General features: G+C 35.3%; 1 protein-coding gene across 11 annotated transcripts in view; it reads right to left on the bottom strand.

The window, feature by feature from the left end:
- Bbx (BBX high mobility group box domain containing) overlaps positions 1-17,493 on the bottom strand; it is a 223,327-nt gene that overhangs the window by 65,638 nt on the left and 140,196 nt on the right. For all 11 annotated transcript variants that reach the window (XM_090346935.1, XM_090346928.1, XM_090346923.1 and 8 more), the window contains 3 exons: positions 15,411-15,653; positions 8,209-8,404; positions 1,723-1,790 (listed from right to left, as the gene is read on the bottom strand). In XM_090346935.1, coding sequence (XP_090203061.1) covers positions 1,723-1,790; positions 8,209-8,404; positions 15,411-15,653 — 507 coding nt within the window. The remainder of the gene's footprint in view (positions 1-1,722; positions 1,791-8,208; positions 8,405-15,410; positions 15,654-17,493) is intronic.

Genomic DNA, 17,493 nt, shown 5'->3' on the forward strand with positions numbered 1-17,493 from the left:
AGATACAAATTACATATAATAAAAATAAATGCCAAATTATCATATAAACAACTTTGAAATCAAATAAACTTTAACTGTTATTTGCATAGCACACACAGAATTTTAAAAAGTATAGATCTACTCATATTGTTATAGTATCTCACTTTGTTATCTGATATATTGAATTTATTTGTATTTGGTTATTTGAAATTTGATAGGGAAGGGGAGAAAACCAAGATGGGTGGGGGACGTGGGGGGGAGGGTAATGGGTACCAAGACATGTGAAAGGGTATCAATGTATGTGAATTAATGCACCTTCTATCTGGCAAATATCATGTAACCCTTTTACTAATTACAATAAAAAACTTAATTAAAAAAAGTGTAGATCTATAATGCAATTGAACTCACAATTATTTTGTTTACATAGCTATGGTGACTGAGCACTGAAAGTTTCCAGTGTGGTAAAATTATCTGGCCTACATGCTAATTCAACTTGCCTTTATTAATTATTATTAATAGAAGACTCTATAAACACAAATAATGCATGGTTAACTATAACTACCTGTCCGTCAAAAGCAAAAGTACACCTAAACATTTTTATTAACAAAAGCAATATGTAGATCATCATCTCTAGATCCCTTTTTTCCTTTTTAACAATAAGGAATGCTGCAAAGGTGTAGTGGCAGATATTTTAAAGTAAGAGTCCAAAATACTAAAGAGGGTGGTAATTTCATATTCTCACTATCATTTTTCCACTAGGAAATTCAGATTAAAATATCCTAAAAAAACAGGGAATAACTAATAGTTAATCTCATGTGATTACTGTATCTGACTTTGTTACGTTTGTTTATTTGAAATAGGAAATGAAAGGAGGGAAAACAAGATGATTGGGAGGGGATGGGAGGAGGGAAACAGGGCCAAAAACATGAGAAGGGGTATCAGTGTGTAAGAAGTAATGCACCTACTATCTGACAAATGTAACTGTAACCCCTCTACATATTACCCTGACAATAATTTTTTTTTGCCAGTCCTGGGCTTGGGCTCAGGGCTTGAGCACTGTCCTTGGACTTTCTCAAGGCTAGCACTCTACCACTTGAGCCTCAGCACCACTTCCAGCTTTTTTTAAAAAAAATTAATTAATTAATTAATTAGTTTATTTTGCCAGTCCTGGGGTTAAGCTCAGGGCCTGAGCACTGTCCTTGAATTTTTCTCAAGGCTAGAACTCTACCACTTGAGCCTCAGCACCACTTCCAGCTTTTTCTAAGTATGTGGTACCAAGGAATCAAACCCAGGTCTTCATGCATATCAGGCAAGCACTCTAGCACTAGGCCAAACTCCCGGCCCATGACAATAAAATTTTTTTAAAAAGCAGGGAATGGTTGATAGAGTGAACATTGTTTGTGTCCTCTTGAATCAATTTTATACTTTTTTCCTTTTTTTTTTGACAGTCCTGGGCTGGAACTCAGAATGCTAGAGCTCTACCACTTGAGCCTCTAGAGCTCTACCACTTGAGCCTCAGCACCATTTCTGCATGCTAGGCAAGCACTCTACCACTATGCCAAACTCCCGGCCCCTATTTTACACTTTTGACCCACAATATCGTACACTTTGTTAGGTGTTCATGAGGATAATTATAAATAAGACAAGCTGTAAATAACAGAAATAATGTCTCCAGAATAAAGGTGCTTGGGTTCTGATATTCCCACTACTAGCAGGATGGAAAGACAAGAGGGACTAGCTTACCTCTGGTGTTCCAAGAGCGTGTTCTCCAGCTAACAGCAGCATGCTCAACCCTCCCATTTGGGTTGGATCTAAATAAGTAAATAATCAATTCATTTATCAACTTTTAAGTATAATGTATATATAACCATACAAAATCAAAAAGGATGCTCATAGACAAAAATCTGACATAACCACATGTAGCTTCTATGTCTACTACTTTTATTGAGCCTAGACTTCTGTTCCCATATCTTCCTCTTCCTGCTTCCCTCTGTCCTTTCCATCTTTTCTCTCTCCCTCCTTTCTTTTCTCTCCCATCTTTTCTGTCTCCATCATGCTCACTTATTTCCAACCCTCATTGCTGTTTTTCATTCTTCTAGAGTGTTATATGTAGTCCAGGTTGTAGGCCTTAGAGTGCTGGGTTTATAGGCATGCACCACCATGCCTAACCCTTTAACTTTTACTGTTATCCTACCAGTCTTCTAATACAGCACTTAAAAAAAAAAAAAAACACAGCCTTTTATAATGTGAGTTGTATTCCAGATCTGGGGCATTTTTCACATATATGGTATTGAGATATTATTTTTAAAACAAAACAAAGTAGTTAACTTGATTGTCTTTTAAGATATTTGAAACCGTTATACTTAGTTACTTCTGTCATGGGAATTCAAGGCAAGTATATAGAACAGTGGCTCCTACTGGTAATCCCAACTACAGGGGAGGCAGAGATAGAAAGATTAAGGTCAAAGCAGAAAGAGGTAGAGGCATGGTTCAAGTGATGGAGCATTTGAGGAGCAAGTGTAATAATAGGCTTTTTATAAATAACTTTGCTTTAAATATTTTGAAATGAAATCAACATATATTTTTATACTTCTGAAATCTCAGAAATCTGGCTCTTAATAAAAAACATCTTCAGTATTAAAAATTAATTTTTACTGACATAAGGTTCATGCTAACAGCCCAGATTAGCCTAGAACTTACTACATAGCCTCATACTCAAAACTTGTGGTCCTTGTGCCTCAATCTTCTGAAGGCTGGAAGTGCAGGCATTCTTTTAATAATCAACAGAAAGAGAAAGACAAAACAAAAATAGCATGCAAGAAGATCCAGGTTCGATTCTTCGGTACCACATACATAGAAAAAAGCCAGAAATTGTGCTGAGACTCAAATGGTAGAGCTCTAGCCTTGAGAAAGTCCAAGGACAGTGCTCAATCCCTGAGCTCAAGCCCAGGACCGGCAAAAAAAATCAAACAAAAAACAAAACAAAAATAGCAAAATGAGAAACCCATGACCATAAGTGGGACACCTATGTTTTGATTTGCATTTCTTTTTTTTAATTAAAGAATTTATTAACATTTTTACATCATATTTCAAATGACGTGTTTATTTCTTTTATGATCAGAGATGTTGAGCATTTCATCATGTCTATAGCCATTCTTATTTCCTCTTCAGAGAAATCACTCTTTAAGTCTCTAACCCACCTTTTAATGAGATGGTTTGTTTCTTTGAGGATTTGTTTTACCCCAGTGCCATTCTTTAATGAAATATAGGAAGCAATCAAAAAATTCACTTTTTTTATTTTATTGTAAGATTTTTATTAACACTGATTTTTACATCATATTTCAAATGTCATGTTTGACAAACAAATATTCAAGAAGGGAATACTTCATATGAAATTCATATGAAATAATAAAAGGCCCTGAATAGCAAAAACAATTCTTAGCCGAAAGAACAGGGCAGGGGGAATTTCAATACCAAACTTTAGACTCTGTTATAGAGCTATAGTAACTAAAACAGCTTGGTACTGGCACAAGAACAGGCCTGACAACCAATGGAATAGAACTGAAGACACAGAAATAAACCCACAGACCTATGGCTACCTAATCTTCAATAAGGGAGCCAAAAAAAAAAAATAATAACATGGAAGAAAACCTCTTTAGCGAATGGTGCTGGCAGAACTGGTTAAGCACCTGTAGCAAACTAAAGCTGGATCCCTCTATATCACTCTGCACGAGAATTAATTCCAAATGGACCAAAGACCTTGAGGTAAAAGCAGATACTCTCGAAACTTTACAGGAAAGAATAGGAGATACACTAGGACTCACTGGCACAGATTGAAACTTTCTTAATAAAAGTCCAGAAACCAACAAATTAAAGAAAGTTTGGACAAATGGGATTGCATTAAACTGCAAAGCTTTTGTATGGCAAAGGACATAGCTAGTAAGTTAAATGGAAAGCCCACAGAGTGAGAGATCTTCACTAGTCATACAACAGACAAGGGCCTCATATGTTAAGTATACCTACAGTTGTTTATTTTCTTTCTTGGCTAAAGATATACCATTAAGTATACTACATGTTTTAAGAATTCATGAAGTGACTTTTGATCATATCCTACATATAATTTTTTTTTATTTTTTAGAAAATGTTCTGAAGTAGAACAAAAAGCAAGACAAGTCAAAAAATATATAACAAGAAAAAAGAAAATAGTGGGGTGGGGAGAGGTTAGGAAGTTACTAGAGCAAAAAGAATTTCAGTAAATGAAGGGGTGTTCAAAGAACAACTCAATGGGGCCAAGTGCTGGTGGCTCATGCCTACAATCCTAGCTACTTAGGAGTCTGAGATCAGAGGACTGTGGTTTAAAGCCAGCCCAATTAGGAAAGTCTATGAAACTCTTATCTCCAACACATTATACTAGAAAAAGCCAAATGAGATGCTATAGCCTAAGTGGTAGCGCACTAGCCTTTAGCAGAAGGATCTCAGAGACAGACCAGAAGCTCTGAGTTCAAGCCTTAAGACCAGAAAAAAAAGAAAAAGTAGGAAAAAAAAAAAAAAGAAAAGAAAATAGCTTAATTGTGGTAGACAGTTACATGGAAGACACATATAGAATGCACAACTGAACACTGGCTGGTTTGATAAAACAGACCTCGTGAATTTTGAAGATTTCAATTTTAATTAAGCATTAAATTTAAGAATTGCTGTGCCTACTAAAATAGATACTTAAGCCTAATTAAAAATAAAAATGAGGAGGAAAATGAATTTAGTAGAAAGTAATGTTCAGCCTGGTACTTTGAGAGGCAAACACTTTTTCAGCTGTCATTCAAGAGACCAGGAGGACGGGGTGATGCATTCTAAAGTAAAGATGTATAGATGAAATTAAAAAGTCAAATATGAACATGATTACATGATAACTGAAGTTATATACCAAATGTGACTTTTTATGAGTTTTCTAGACTGATACGGAAAGATATGCCAAGAAAATATCTTTCATATCATTTATATTTTATATAAGATTATTTCAAACTTTGAAAAATAAATTCACATAAATAGAACACTTTCCATTTATTGAGCAAGTTAGTATCTTAGATGCTACACATCTTTTCAAAAATCACTTTTCAAAAATACATTTGACAACTTTGGGATTAATCTAAAATTTAAAATATGGAGGGACAAGGACTACTTGGAAAAACAGAACAAAACGAGTATTTATGTTGAGAAATACTTATTACTCTTTAAAACTCCCTTTAGTATTCTCCAGAGTCCGGGAACTAAATGGTGGGTTATAATTAAAGGCAACTTAGTTCACTTTTATCTTGTTGGAAAGAAAGAGAATATTTGAGTAATATTACTATACCCAAGCTAAATTTAAAAAAAGTATTGATTATGGATTTCTAACACATGCATGAGTCATTATTGAGATAAATGTCAGAAGAATGTTTCTTGTGCCCTCTATTTTGTCTTGAAAAATGACCTACAAATATCTTGTTTGAAGTTCAGGTTTGACTTCCATTTTGTAGGGAAAAGGTACACAAATAAGTACTGCAAAGAAGACTACAAAACATACTTCTGCATAGGTTCTGTAGTTAACCTGTCATGTTCAGTCAATTGTATATAAACAATAAAACCCTACACATACTAACCTAGATTTAGAACTGAAAGAAAAGCAACCCATGCTACACAATGATCAAGGAATTAAGTTTAGAAGTTCATCATTGATGTACTCATTTTTGGTCCAGATAATAAAATGTCCTAGAAAAATACAACAATCATACAACCTTGGAAGCCCAGAGGCTAGTAACAAGCAGTTGAGGCTAGTTATACAAATTGACAGCTAAAACAAAAACAGATCTCTTACACTGGATTCTTCTGGGACGTGCGGAGACATCATTTTGGGAGTTCAGTTAGAATTCTACTATAGAATAGTTACCTGAAAACACTATTTCCCAAGAACGCTATTATTATAATAAACTTCAATTTCTTTTCTTTTCTTTTCTTTCTTTCTTTCTTTTTTTTTTTTTTTTTTTTTTTTTTTGCCAGTTCTGGGGCTTGATCTCAGGGTCTGGTTCTGTCCTTGGGCTTTCTCAAGGCTAGCACTCCACCACTTGAGCCATCACACCAATTCTGGCTTTTTCTGTTCATGTGATACCAAGGAATCAAATCCAGGGCCTCATGCATGCTGGGCAAGCACTCTACCACTAAGCCAAAATCCCAGCCCTAAACTCTAAGCATAATTTTTTTAAAGAGTGAATGAAATTAAGAGTGAATAATGTTGAGATAAGCAAAGACCAAAGGAACAAAAGGTGCATGGTATCCTTAATATGTAGAAATTAGATCCAAACACTACAATAGTAATGACTCAATATTTAGGTACCTGAGATTATAGACATGGTCTTGGAGATATCAACATAACTACATAGACATAAAAATGTATGATGAGATATTTACTCCATAGACATAGATTGATATGTATCTATGACATACAAACCCTCAGCTTAATTTTAATTACGTTCTAAAATTTATATGCTAGTGATTGTATATAGAGAATCCCTTCTTGAATACTTGTTTGTTAAACAAGGTATTTGAAATATGATGTAAAAATCAACATTAATAAAAATCTTTATACTATGAATCATACATTGAACTACAATTGTTACTCTACCGGATCGTTTTTCTTTCTTTTTTTATTTTACTTTTTTGGGGCCAGTCATGGGACTTGAACACCATAATCCTAGCTACTCAGGTGGTTGAGATCTTGAACTCAAGGTCTGGGCACTGTCCTTAGACATTTTTTGCTCAAGGCTAGCACTCTGCCACTTGAGCCACAGCACTACTTCTGGCTTTTTCTGTGGTACAGAGGAATGGAACCCAGGGCTTCGCAAATGCTAGGCAACCCACTAGGCCACACTCCAGGCCCAGTTTTTTTCTTAATATGTCATTGTGGTATTGCTCAACTCTTATTTTCCAGTGTTTCAATGGTTCAGGACTGTGATTTTGAAGAAACATTGTCTGGTATATGGAACTGGATATGCCTATGGCTCAACATGAACTTCACTGCTTCTACTCAGCTCAATCTCCTAATTGCATTCTACATACTACTGTTTGCATGCTATACTGAAACAGGGAAGATAAGAGATATTTACAAGAGAAATATATACTTTACTTCATTTTAATTAACACTGTAGTATTCCTGTACTCTCAAAATATTACAGCAAATGGAACCATCTTTCATTTGAAATCTGCTCAGCACATACAGGAATGGGACAGGAGAGGGTAAGCGATACAGCCATCAGATCCATCTCTAATTTTTAATAGAGTTGTTTATGTTATTGCCTTCAATGTTTTAGTTACTCAATTTATTATGACTTTTTAAGTTTCTTGATAATTCTGCTTAATATAAAATTTCCTAAGCTCTTGCCAAGCTAACATTGTTGTCTAGTCCCTATCTTCTTTATCCTCTCCATTTACCAATCCATACCGCTATCCTCTATAGGTAATGCTCCAATCTCATCCAATTATGAGATAGAGGAGCCAAGATGGAGAGTAGGATGGGACGCCACACACTAGTGGCTCACCCTGTAATCCTAGCTACTCAGGTGGTTGAGATCTGAGTTTGAAGCCAGCCTGGGAAGGCAAATCTAAGAGCCAGGAAAAAGTAGAAAATGGAGGTGGTAGCTCAAGTGATACAGTGACCGTAATAAGTGAAAAAACCTAAGCAACAAGGAAAGGTTCAGTGAAAAACCTAAGCAAGAGGGAAAAGTTTTGAATTCAAGTTCACCCCACACCAACCCTACATACATGTACATATGCACATGCATGCACACACACACACAGAAGGGAAGAAGGAAACAAAGTAGGCTATTGAAGTAGGCTATTGGTTATTTGAAGACCATCTGATGACCTAGGTTTAAAACAACTGTCATTCTTTATATGGATTATAAATTTCTCTCCTTTTTCTATTTGTTAAATACTAGTTGATGGATAGCCAGGTGCAGTGGCTCATGCCTATAACCCTAGGTATTTAGGAGGCTGAAATCTGAGGACCAAGGTTCAAAGCCAGCCTGGGCACAAAAGGACCTGAGACTCTTACCTCCAATTAACCTCCAGAAAACAGTAAGAGGGGAGGTAGCCTTGAGCCGAAGTTAAGGACAGCGCCCAGGCCAAGTTCAAGCCCCATGACTCACCAAAAAGCATATTTTTGGTCCTATAATAAATAGAAACAGTATCTAAACTCACCAGCCATTCCAAAGTTAAGCTGAGGCATTTCTTCAGTCTTTGCTTTCTTGGGGCTTGGCAAATCTCTTGAAGAGTCAGGTGGAAAGGCCCAGAGTTTCTTTCGTGGATTGACAGTGGGTGTTGGTGATTTCACAGGCTTGTTTGTGGTAGGACACCATTTGTAGCCAGGATTTGCTTTCATAAATGCATCTTTATACTATAAGTTTAAAAGAAACAACAAATTTTAATTAACATAGATTAAAATATTCTAATAAACTTCACTCTATTTCCTATATGGATGATTAGTGAGGAAAATACTTTCAGGGATTTCTGTGGCTTTCCTCAGAAAAATGACCTCAGCACAGTCGTCATAGCCTTTTCTAGTATCTGAAGAAAGAGGGCTTTGTCAAGAGAGGGATGCCAGATGCAGTCTAATGATACAGATTCAAAATATAATTCTGCTTCAGACAGTTGTATACATTAAGCATTGTTTAACATTTCTTAGACTTAGTTCTAATACCTATAACTGTAACTGCTGACTTCATTTTCAAGTGAAGATACATTCAGATACATTCATAGTATAAAGGGGTTTCAGTATGATAATACTATAAATGCAAACAGTATACTTGGATTATGTTCACCCCTCTATTATTGTCCCACAATACTAGCTCACATCATCAGCTTTTCAGTCTTCTGTAAATTTTACTATGTTGTTTTTACATACAGACACACAGATACATATACACATACATATATAATTCAACATAGTTCTGTCCTCTCTTCCTCTATCCCAATTCCCATTGATTAGATGGTTCTTCCAGATAGTCCTCCTTATTACATTTTATGCTATCATCATTCTAGATCTAGATTTTACAAATGAGCAAAAATATTTGATATTTGGATTTTTTAAGTTTAGGCTATCTATTTCCATTTCCAAACTTCTCCAGCAAATAACTTCCTTCTTTCCTTTTCTTTTTTTCTTGTCAGGGCTAGTGTTCTACCACTTGAGCCACAGCTGTATTTCCAGCTTTTTGGTAGCTAATTGGAGATGAAAGGATCACAAACTGGTATCAAAACCAAATCCACAGATCTCATCCTTCTGATTAGCTAGACTTGCAGGCATGAGCCACAGGCACATGGCACAAGTTTTTTTCTTAATGGCTAAGTAGTATTACATGGCATGTGCCTGTCTGACATACATACATCTATCTATCTATCTATCTATCTATCTATCTATCTATCTATCTATCTACACCATGTTTTTCTTTTTTCGTTCATCTATTGTTCGGTATCTTGGCTGATTCCATTGATTTCCATTCCTTATAATATATGTCCAAGAGAAGTATGGCAGGGCCATAAGTCTGTTTTTGTAAAAGAAGACATGTGATCCAACACATGAACAAACTCTAAGAGCTATGATATGCTATATTGCTATGAATCTATCACAAACTTAATCTTTCTTGGAAGTCTCCATCTGCGCTGCCAACATCTTTCTTTCTGCTTCATTTTCTTCAGCCTTCTTCTGTTATCCTTTCTCCCAATTTTACTACCTCTCTCCTTTCATGACAGTATTAAGTGAAATGCATTATTGATATTGATTGTACACTGAATTTAAGTATTGCTAGCTGATAGAGGTGATTTTCCATGTATTCAACTGTTACTACTATATACTTTATTAACACAACTGTTTAAACTCAGAAGTTTAACTTCTAAGATGGTTGACATATGATATTTAGTATAAGCTCCAAATATCTTTTAATTTAACCTCAGAGGAAAAATAGTGTCCTAAAACCTTTGTGTGAGGAAAAAATAGGTAATCTACATAAACTCTCCCCCATGATTTCATTATAAATCATATGAACAAAAGCTGTAATATAGATAAAGATGCAGTGTCTAATATTCCAAAGTTATCTATGCTAAAATCTCTGAATAATTTTACCTGTAAGATAGAAATTTATGTGTATATACACAAACGAGACACACAGACAAAAGTATAACACATAGGCCCAATTTTCTTACAAAATAATAAACATGGGCCATTAGGCCCATGCCAAACTAAAATTTAGCACTGCATACCAGGATGTGTTTGGAAGCATCGATGTAAAATGAGAGACATCACCACACGGTGTTCATCCGCATGGGGGACATACATATTAAGCTGAGGCAGACAAAGAGCCTTGCCTGCTGTCTGGAGGTAGAAAGTGACAAATGGCAGGCAGAGGTGAGAATGGAAGAAGCAGACACATACATCATTACTCTGGCTAAATAAAAAGCATGTAGGTTAGGTTTGTCAGACAAACACTCATTTGGACAAAGGTCACTATTCTACAAAGTGACAAGACTTTCAAATAAATTTATTGAGGCATTTGTCATGAAAAATAAAACTTTCTTCATTGCAGTTCATTTTGTAATGGGGCAAATCCCAACTGTAAAAGATGCTAGACGGTGTCACTAGCACTCATTTCTGTTTCTTTTTCATTGTTATTAAATTTTTATTGTAATTAATAGAAGGGTTACAGTTATATTTGCCAGCTAGAAAGTGCATTACTTCACACACATTGATATCCCTTCTCATGTTTTTATCCTCATTTCCTTCTTCCCAACCCCTCCCCTCATCTTGTTTTCCCCTCATTTCTTTGTTTCATACCTGTGCCCTCCTCTCTTCTTCATCTTCATGTTAGATATGTCTATTCCCAGTAAGATGTCAGTTTTTGCTAACAATTTAACTAACAATCTGTTTCGTGAAATAAGTAACTACAACAAAATTCTAATAATGTCATCCTGACAAATGAGTTATTGTCCAGCATCAACTAGTTTAAAATGGAGTTGATGATGCTAATAAAGAACTGCTTAAACATTCATAACAGAAAACTTGTGATGAAGACAACATAAAGCAGTGACAGTCACCCACCACAATCATTTCTCTTTCTGACATCTATATTACATCCACCTTCACTGCCAATACTTTCTAAATACTGGCTAAATGACAGCCTCCTATTAATCACTGGGGACATGAAAGAACATAAAATACAGAGCCTCTTCATTCCTACTGCTTACAATCTACAATTAACTATGCAAATTATATATACATATATAATAGGCAAACCACATATATACATACACACATATATACACATATGAGCAAAATAACAGAAATCACAAGAGAAGCCTTGAACATAGATTTAGAGAACAAGCTAACTGAGAAGTTACTATATAGAACACTAATCTAGGATCTTATCATATATCCACCTTTCAGATTCTTTTTCATAATTATATTTTTATCATGTGTAGGTAACTATACAAAAGAATTATCATTTAACAAATCAGTATGTAAGTATAATGCATCTTGATCGCTTGCTCATCATTCTTTTCCATCCTTCCCAATCTTTTTCAGATTCTTATCATACTCAATACTACAACAGTTGCTCAGTCAATGTACATATAATGTGTGTTTCTCATTTATTAGCTTTTATTGATGAATGATCCTTGGGTTTCATACATGCTAAGCATGTACTATGCTGTAAAGCTACACCCCAGACTCCCAAGTCAAGTATGTATTGAACAGAAGGCTTTACAAATATAGGAGACAGAGAAAACAATAGTGTTCAACCTTAAGGTATTAAAACACAGATGGAGAAGCCATAAATGCTTCTCCATACACTACACAGTGTATATGTAGTACCAAGTGATGGCAGAGACAGGAGTGAAGATGACTATGTCCTTGGAATGGGTACTCATCAATCACTTGCTTTGAGTCAGCTCTATGAATCAACAGAAAGGCTTGATCTTTTGATGAGTGAGATTATTAGGAAAGGGAGTACAAAAAAGGCTGGGCAAGGCAGAAATGCGGGACATTTTGTTTATAGTCTCAAGTAAATAAACAAGCAAAATTATTACCAAAGAAGTCAACCAGGTGGGGAAAATCTATCATCACAGGATTAAAATGGCCAAGAGATAGACTCCATAAATAATCCATCATACTTTCTATGCTACAAGGAGGTATGGAAAGTTCATTTATCCTCCAAAATAGCTATTATAGGCTACGGGTCCTATGGTTTCAGTTAAAAAACTTAAGGATGAGTAGACTCTTGCTAAAATTCTTATTTTCAAAATTCTCCCAGTGAAATAAAAATTTCCCTCATGTCTTCCAATTTGTTCCAGAAACTATCTGGCCAATTAAATAACATATAATTTCTAATACAAGGCACATGGTAATAATGCTGGCTCCCTTCTCCTAAGACTTTACCATTGTATTTTCATTCACATCAATAATAAACTAGCAATTCAGTTACTGATGCTACTGTCATTAAGTGTAACTCATTGCTATAGTATTATTTCTCAATATTCTGAAAATGATATAATTATGTTACAAACAAAATACTATTATGTTAAATTTTTGAAATAGGGTTTCATGCTTTTCCATATCATTTTCACAAATGGAATCTAATCTATAAAACATCTTCATAAAAGGTGTTATCCAGTTATTCTTACCTGAGGATGAAAGAGCTATCTAAAAGTCCTCTAGAATTTCTAGCTATTATTACACTCCAGATCTTCTATAGGGAGTAAAAGAAATGGCAATTCTGGTTAATTCAGGAAAGCAGGATGCTGAGAATGTCTTTTTAACCAGGACAGAAGACTGATGTAAATACATGAAGTATTACCAGAAAAGAAAATCAGCAAGAACTGAAAATGATTACACAGGGAACTGTTTGTTTTGGAAGTACTTGTGCTTGCTAGACTGGTGTTCTACATCTTGATCTAAAAGTCTAGCCCTGTTTCTGGCTGGTTATTTTTCAAGTGAGCATCTCATATCCTAGACTAGCTTCTTCAGTAGTTATGGCTATAGTCATAAGCCACAAGTCACAGGTACCTGATTATTTTTTGAAAAGTTATAATAGGGCTGGGAGTTTGTCCTAGTGGTAGAGTGCTTGCCTAGCATGCACAAAGACCCAGGTTTAATTCCTAAGTACCACATACATAGAAAAAAGCTGAAAGTGGTGCTGAGGCTCAAGTGGTAGAGCTCTGAGAAAGTCCAGGGACAGTGCTAAGACCCTGAGCTCAAGCCCAGGACTGGCAAAAACAGATTTTTGTTTGCAGGTATTGGAGCCTCAATCTTGCTTGCTTTGCTTCTTGCTAAGCTAGTACTATACTATTTGAATAACATCTCCAGCTCAGTTTTTTGCGAGACAGAATCTCAAACTTTTCTGCTCCAACTGACTTCAAACCATAGTCCTCTAGATCTCAGTCTCCTTAGTAACTAGAATATAAGTATGAGCTATTAGCGACTAAAGTAGTGTTTTAAAACAGTAGTAATTGATAGTGACCTTCTATTACTACCACTCCCACTTCAGTAGTAACAGTACCTAAACTGACATTTTAACTGAGGGTGCAATATTAACACAAAAGGCACCAATCCAGTTACATGTCTAATAGAACTGTGAAAACATACAGTAAATAAGAATCATGACTGGAGACCAATAATTTTGAAAGTACCTGAATCTTTCAAAGGGAATTAGAAATAAGGAGACCTTTCATAAGAGCAACTATAAATAAGACAAGCTCAAATGTGGGACATTATGATCTTCACATTTAGGTTGCAGGGGACCACATTAACAATTTCATTATAGCACCACAATGGCAAACATTGCGAACCTAATTAAGTAATTAGTAAGGGATTTCCTGTGTAAAAATAATACTTCCTCTTAAAAGTGGCCACCTATTGAGTTTGTAAATTGGCTGTATTTAAGGGAAGGCAAATAATATACTGTGAATATGCTGCTGTTACCAAAAAACAATCTACAAACAAACTCAAGAGTTTAATTATAGGAAGTTTATGTGGCTCCCAGTGAGGTTTCAGACATTTATCATATAAGCATGATTATGAAAGGATATAAGGCTATTTAATGAGAAAGTTTTATTGTTAATTAGTGTTATGTTAGTGGAAATCTACTGAAACTGCTGCAGGTTGCTGCAATTGATTTTAAATTTTCCAGATGCCCTACATGGTTGAAATTCTATCTTTAACAGCAATCAATTCCTAAAGCCTTATGCGATCATTAATTATATACAATTATACTAATTGCTTACTCTAGATTCAAATTTCCCTGAACATTTCATAAGAAATTTTTGCTACCTTATTAAACAATTCAATAAAATCACAGCAAGGGAAAGTATTATTTTTTCATATACTATGTAGTAAAATTTCTTGAAATTACATGTATCTTTTCCCTGCTAGGTCCTTTTTGTCTCTCCCTCCCAACTCCCTTTCCTACCTAGTTATCTAAATGTTTAGGTGGTGGAGTTTTTCATAAACAACTATGAAGAAAACACATTTGAATTATTCTTGTCAGGTTTAGCCACAATAATAGCTTTGCTTATTCCTACTTCCACGAACTAATCACTATACTGTTAAATGTACAGTGATCTTACATTAATTCTAGATTAATTTAGAAATAGCACCAGTATGTGCCTTTTGAAAAAGCTTATAAGCCGCTATCATTTTACAATTACTGAATGTTCCACCAACTCTGAATAGCTTTCCTGTATGTAAATGTTTCTTCCTAACTACTGCCTCTGCAGTGTTTACGTGCATGCACGACTGCCAGTCATTCATTAGTTTACATACTCAGGAAGCTCTACTATCAACAGAAAAGAAGTTGAAACACATCTCTTAATAATTTTTAAATCTGAGGGACATACAGATCTTTGTCCACTTTCTTCATTGTAATAACATTAAAAAAGAAGCAGAGATCCAATGATGTATTTATATATGATCACACAGCTACTTACTAGTCAACAACTCTTTCTAATGACACTATTAGAGTAACACCAGATTGTCATATTTATCATGGACATTACCTAACAGCAGAATGTGAGTTCCTAAAAAACTTACAAATTATAAATCAATATATAATCACCACTCACAGGAAACTATCCACAATAGATCAATCCTTTATCAGTCCTTTATAATCAGTCCTTTATAATAGTGTGAATATAGGCAATTAGAAAACCTTGGTAAACTCTGTGAATCTTTACCAGCATTCCAAGGTAGAACTGGAACATAATAACATAAAGAACAAAGAAAGCTTGTATATTTCCACTTAGCACCTGAGATTCAGGATGCAACTTCTAGACTTTCATGGGTGCTTTACATTTGATGAAGAGGGAGTTACAGAACTAGTTACTTATAATCATCATCACTCCTTGTCCTTATAACCTACCTCCTTAGCCATGTCTGTATATTTCTGCTTTTCCTTTGGATCGAGAATAGCCCACCAATCAGCTAGTATCTTGGTAGCACCTCGGTTATCAAGCCTAGGGTGTTCCTGACGGACAAGGGAGCGATGGCGTTTGCAAAATAAAAGAAATGCATTCATTGGTCTCCTGGCACGCTGTTCTGGTGATTCATCATCTTCAGTCTCACCAACATCTTGCTCTAGGCCATCGGCCCCAAGAAGTTGAACCTATTACCAATAAAAACAAAAGCCAAGCGGGTAACACATCTTGAAAAATGATAGTTTATCAATCGGTTTGGTTTTGTACCCAGAAATTGAAGAAAAAAAGAAATCTAAAATATCATTAACCATTGTTGCTGGTTAGTAACTAACTTATGAATATCCTGCTTAGTTTCTATAGCAACTTGTGCATGTCTCTATTACAGCATATATTACATTGTGTTGCAATTGCTTACATTTTTGTCTCTCACTGAACAGTGAGCCTTTTAAGGGCAAAAAATTTCTTACAATGTTTCCTAACTCATGTGATATAACATTAATATACAATTGCTATGTGAATAACCTTATGTTTGTGGTTAATAGGTCTTAATATTAACAATACTCACACAAACCACATGAAGGGTACCTCTATTTTTAAAAAAGGTGCTTTCAGATAGCTAATAATGTAATAGTTTTTGCCATAAAAATAGATAAAGGTAATACAGCCCAGTAAATGTTCTCCAAGTATAATTTTCTATTGCAAATAATCCAAATAAATATTTACATGATTATTTTAAAGAACTATACTGCCTGTCTTTAATCCAGTAAATACCAAGCTACCATGTCTAGTTATAACAATATGAATAAATTCCTCTAGGCTTAAATCTTCAAAATCAGTTTGGAATCCTCTTTTGCCTAAGCACTTTGCTTAATCATTCATTGTTTAAGGTCTTTAGGATTCTCATAAAGCCCAGATTTTCAAAGCTACTCCTGCCCTACTGCCACTTTGTCCTATGGTCCAGTCTTTCTGTTTAATCTTCTTCCCAAACACTTCCAGCATATGGCTTCCAGATTAAATTTTCTAGTACATATGCGATTATAAAATCTCAGAAAGTGGGCCGGGAGTTTGGCCTAGTGGTTAAAGTGCTTGCCTAGCATGCACAAAGACCCGGGTTCGATTCCTCGGTACCACAGCCAGAAGTGGTGCTGAGGCTCAAGTGGCAGAGCTCTAACCTTGAGAAAGTCCAAGGACAGTGCTCAGGCCCTGAGCTGAAGCCCAGGACTGGAAAAAAAAGAAAAGAAAAAAAAAAATCTCAGAAAGTATAAGGATTGTCAAGTATCTTCTAAGGTTGTTAAAATAAGATTCAATGATGTTTTTTGTAAACATAAGAAATCCAAAATGTGTACTAAGTTTTAAAATTTCTTGAACTATAGTTGAAATCAAGAAGAATCAAGATAGTTACTAATCTATATTATGCAGAATGGCAGTAGTTCTGAAGCTTGTGCCTGGAATCCCTAGAGATGCTTAAAACACAGATTGCTGGTTCTATTCTCAGACTTTCTGACTGTACAGGTCTGGAGCAGAACCTAATAATTCATACTTCTAACAAGCTCCAGGGGACGTGGCTACAACTAGTGAGTCAGATCCTAACTTTGAGAGCCACAATTTCAAGGCAGTTTTTATACAATGTTTACTGGACAGGTGTTATAAGCAGATTCTCTAGCACAAACTACTTCCTTTATTGACTTGGTATTTTTAAAGTCTTCTGTAAAGTACATATTGCAAATGCAATTAATTATCAGTTATCTTCGAACACAATGTTACAAAAATGTTGAAGTCAGACCTGACTTAGAAAAATATTAAGGAAGGGCTGAGAATTTGTCCCAGTAGTAGTGTGCTAGCCTAACATGTAAGAAGACCCAGGTTTGATTCCTCAGTACCACATACATAGAAAAAGCCGCAGGTGGTGCTGTGGCTCAAGTGGTAGAGCTCTAGTTTTGAGAAAGCCCAAGGGATACTGCTCTAAGTTCAAGCCAGGACTGGAAAAAAAGAAAAGAAATTAAGGATTTTTATATTGAAAATAAAGGC

The sequence above is a fragment of the Megascapheus bottae genome, chromosome 1 (genome assembly GCF_031878675.1).
Source record: "Megascapheus bottae isolate mThoBot1 chromosome 1, mThoBot2.hap1, whole genome shotgun sequence".
Taxonomy (NCBI): Eukaryota; Metazoa; Chordata; class Mammalia; order Rodentia; family Geomyidae; genus Megascapheus; species Megascapheus bottae.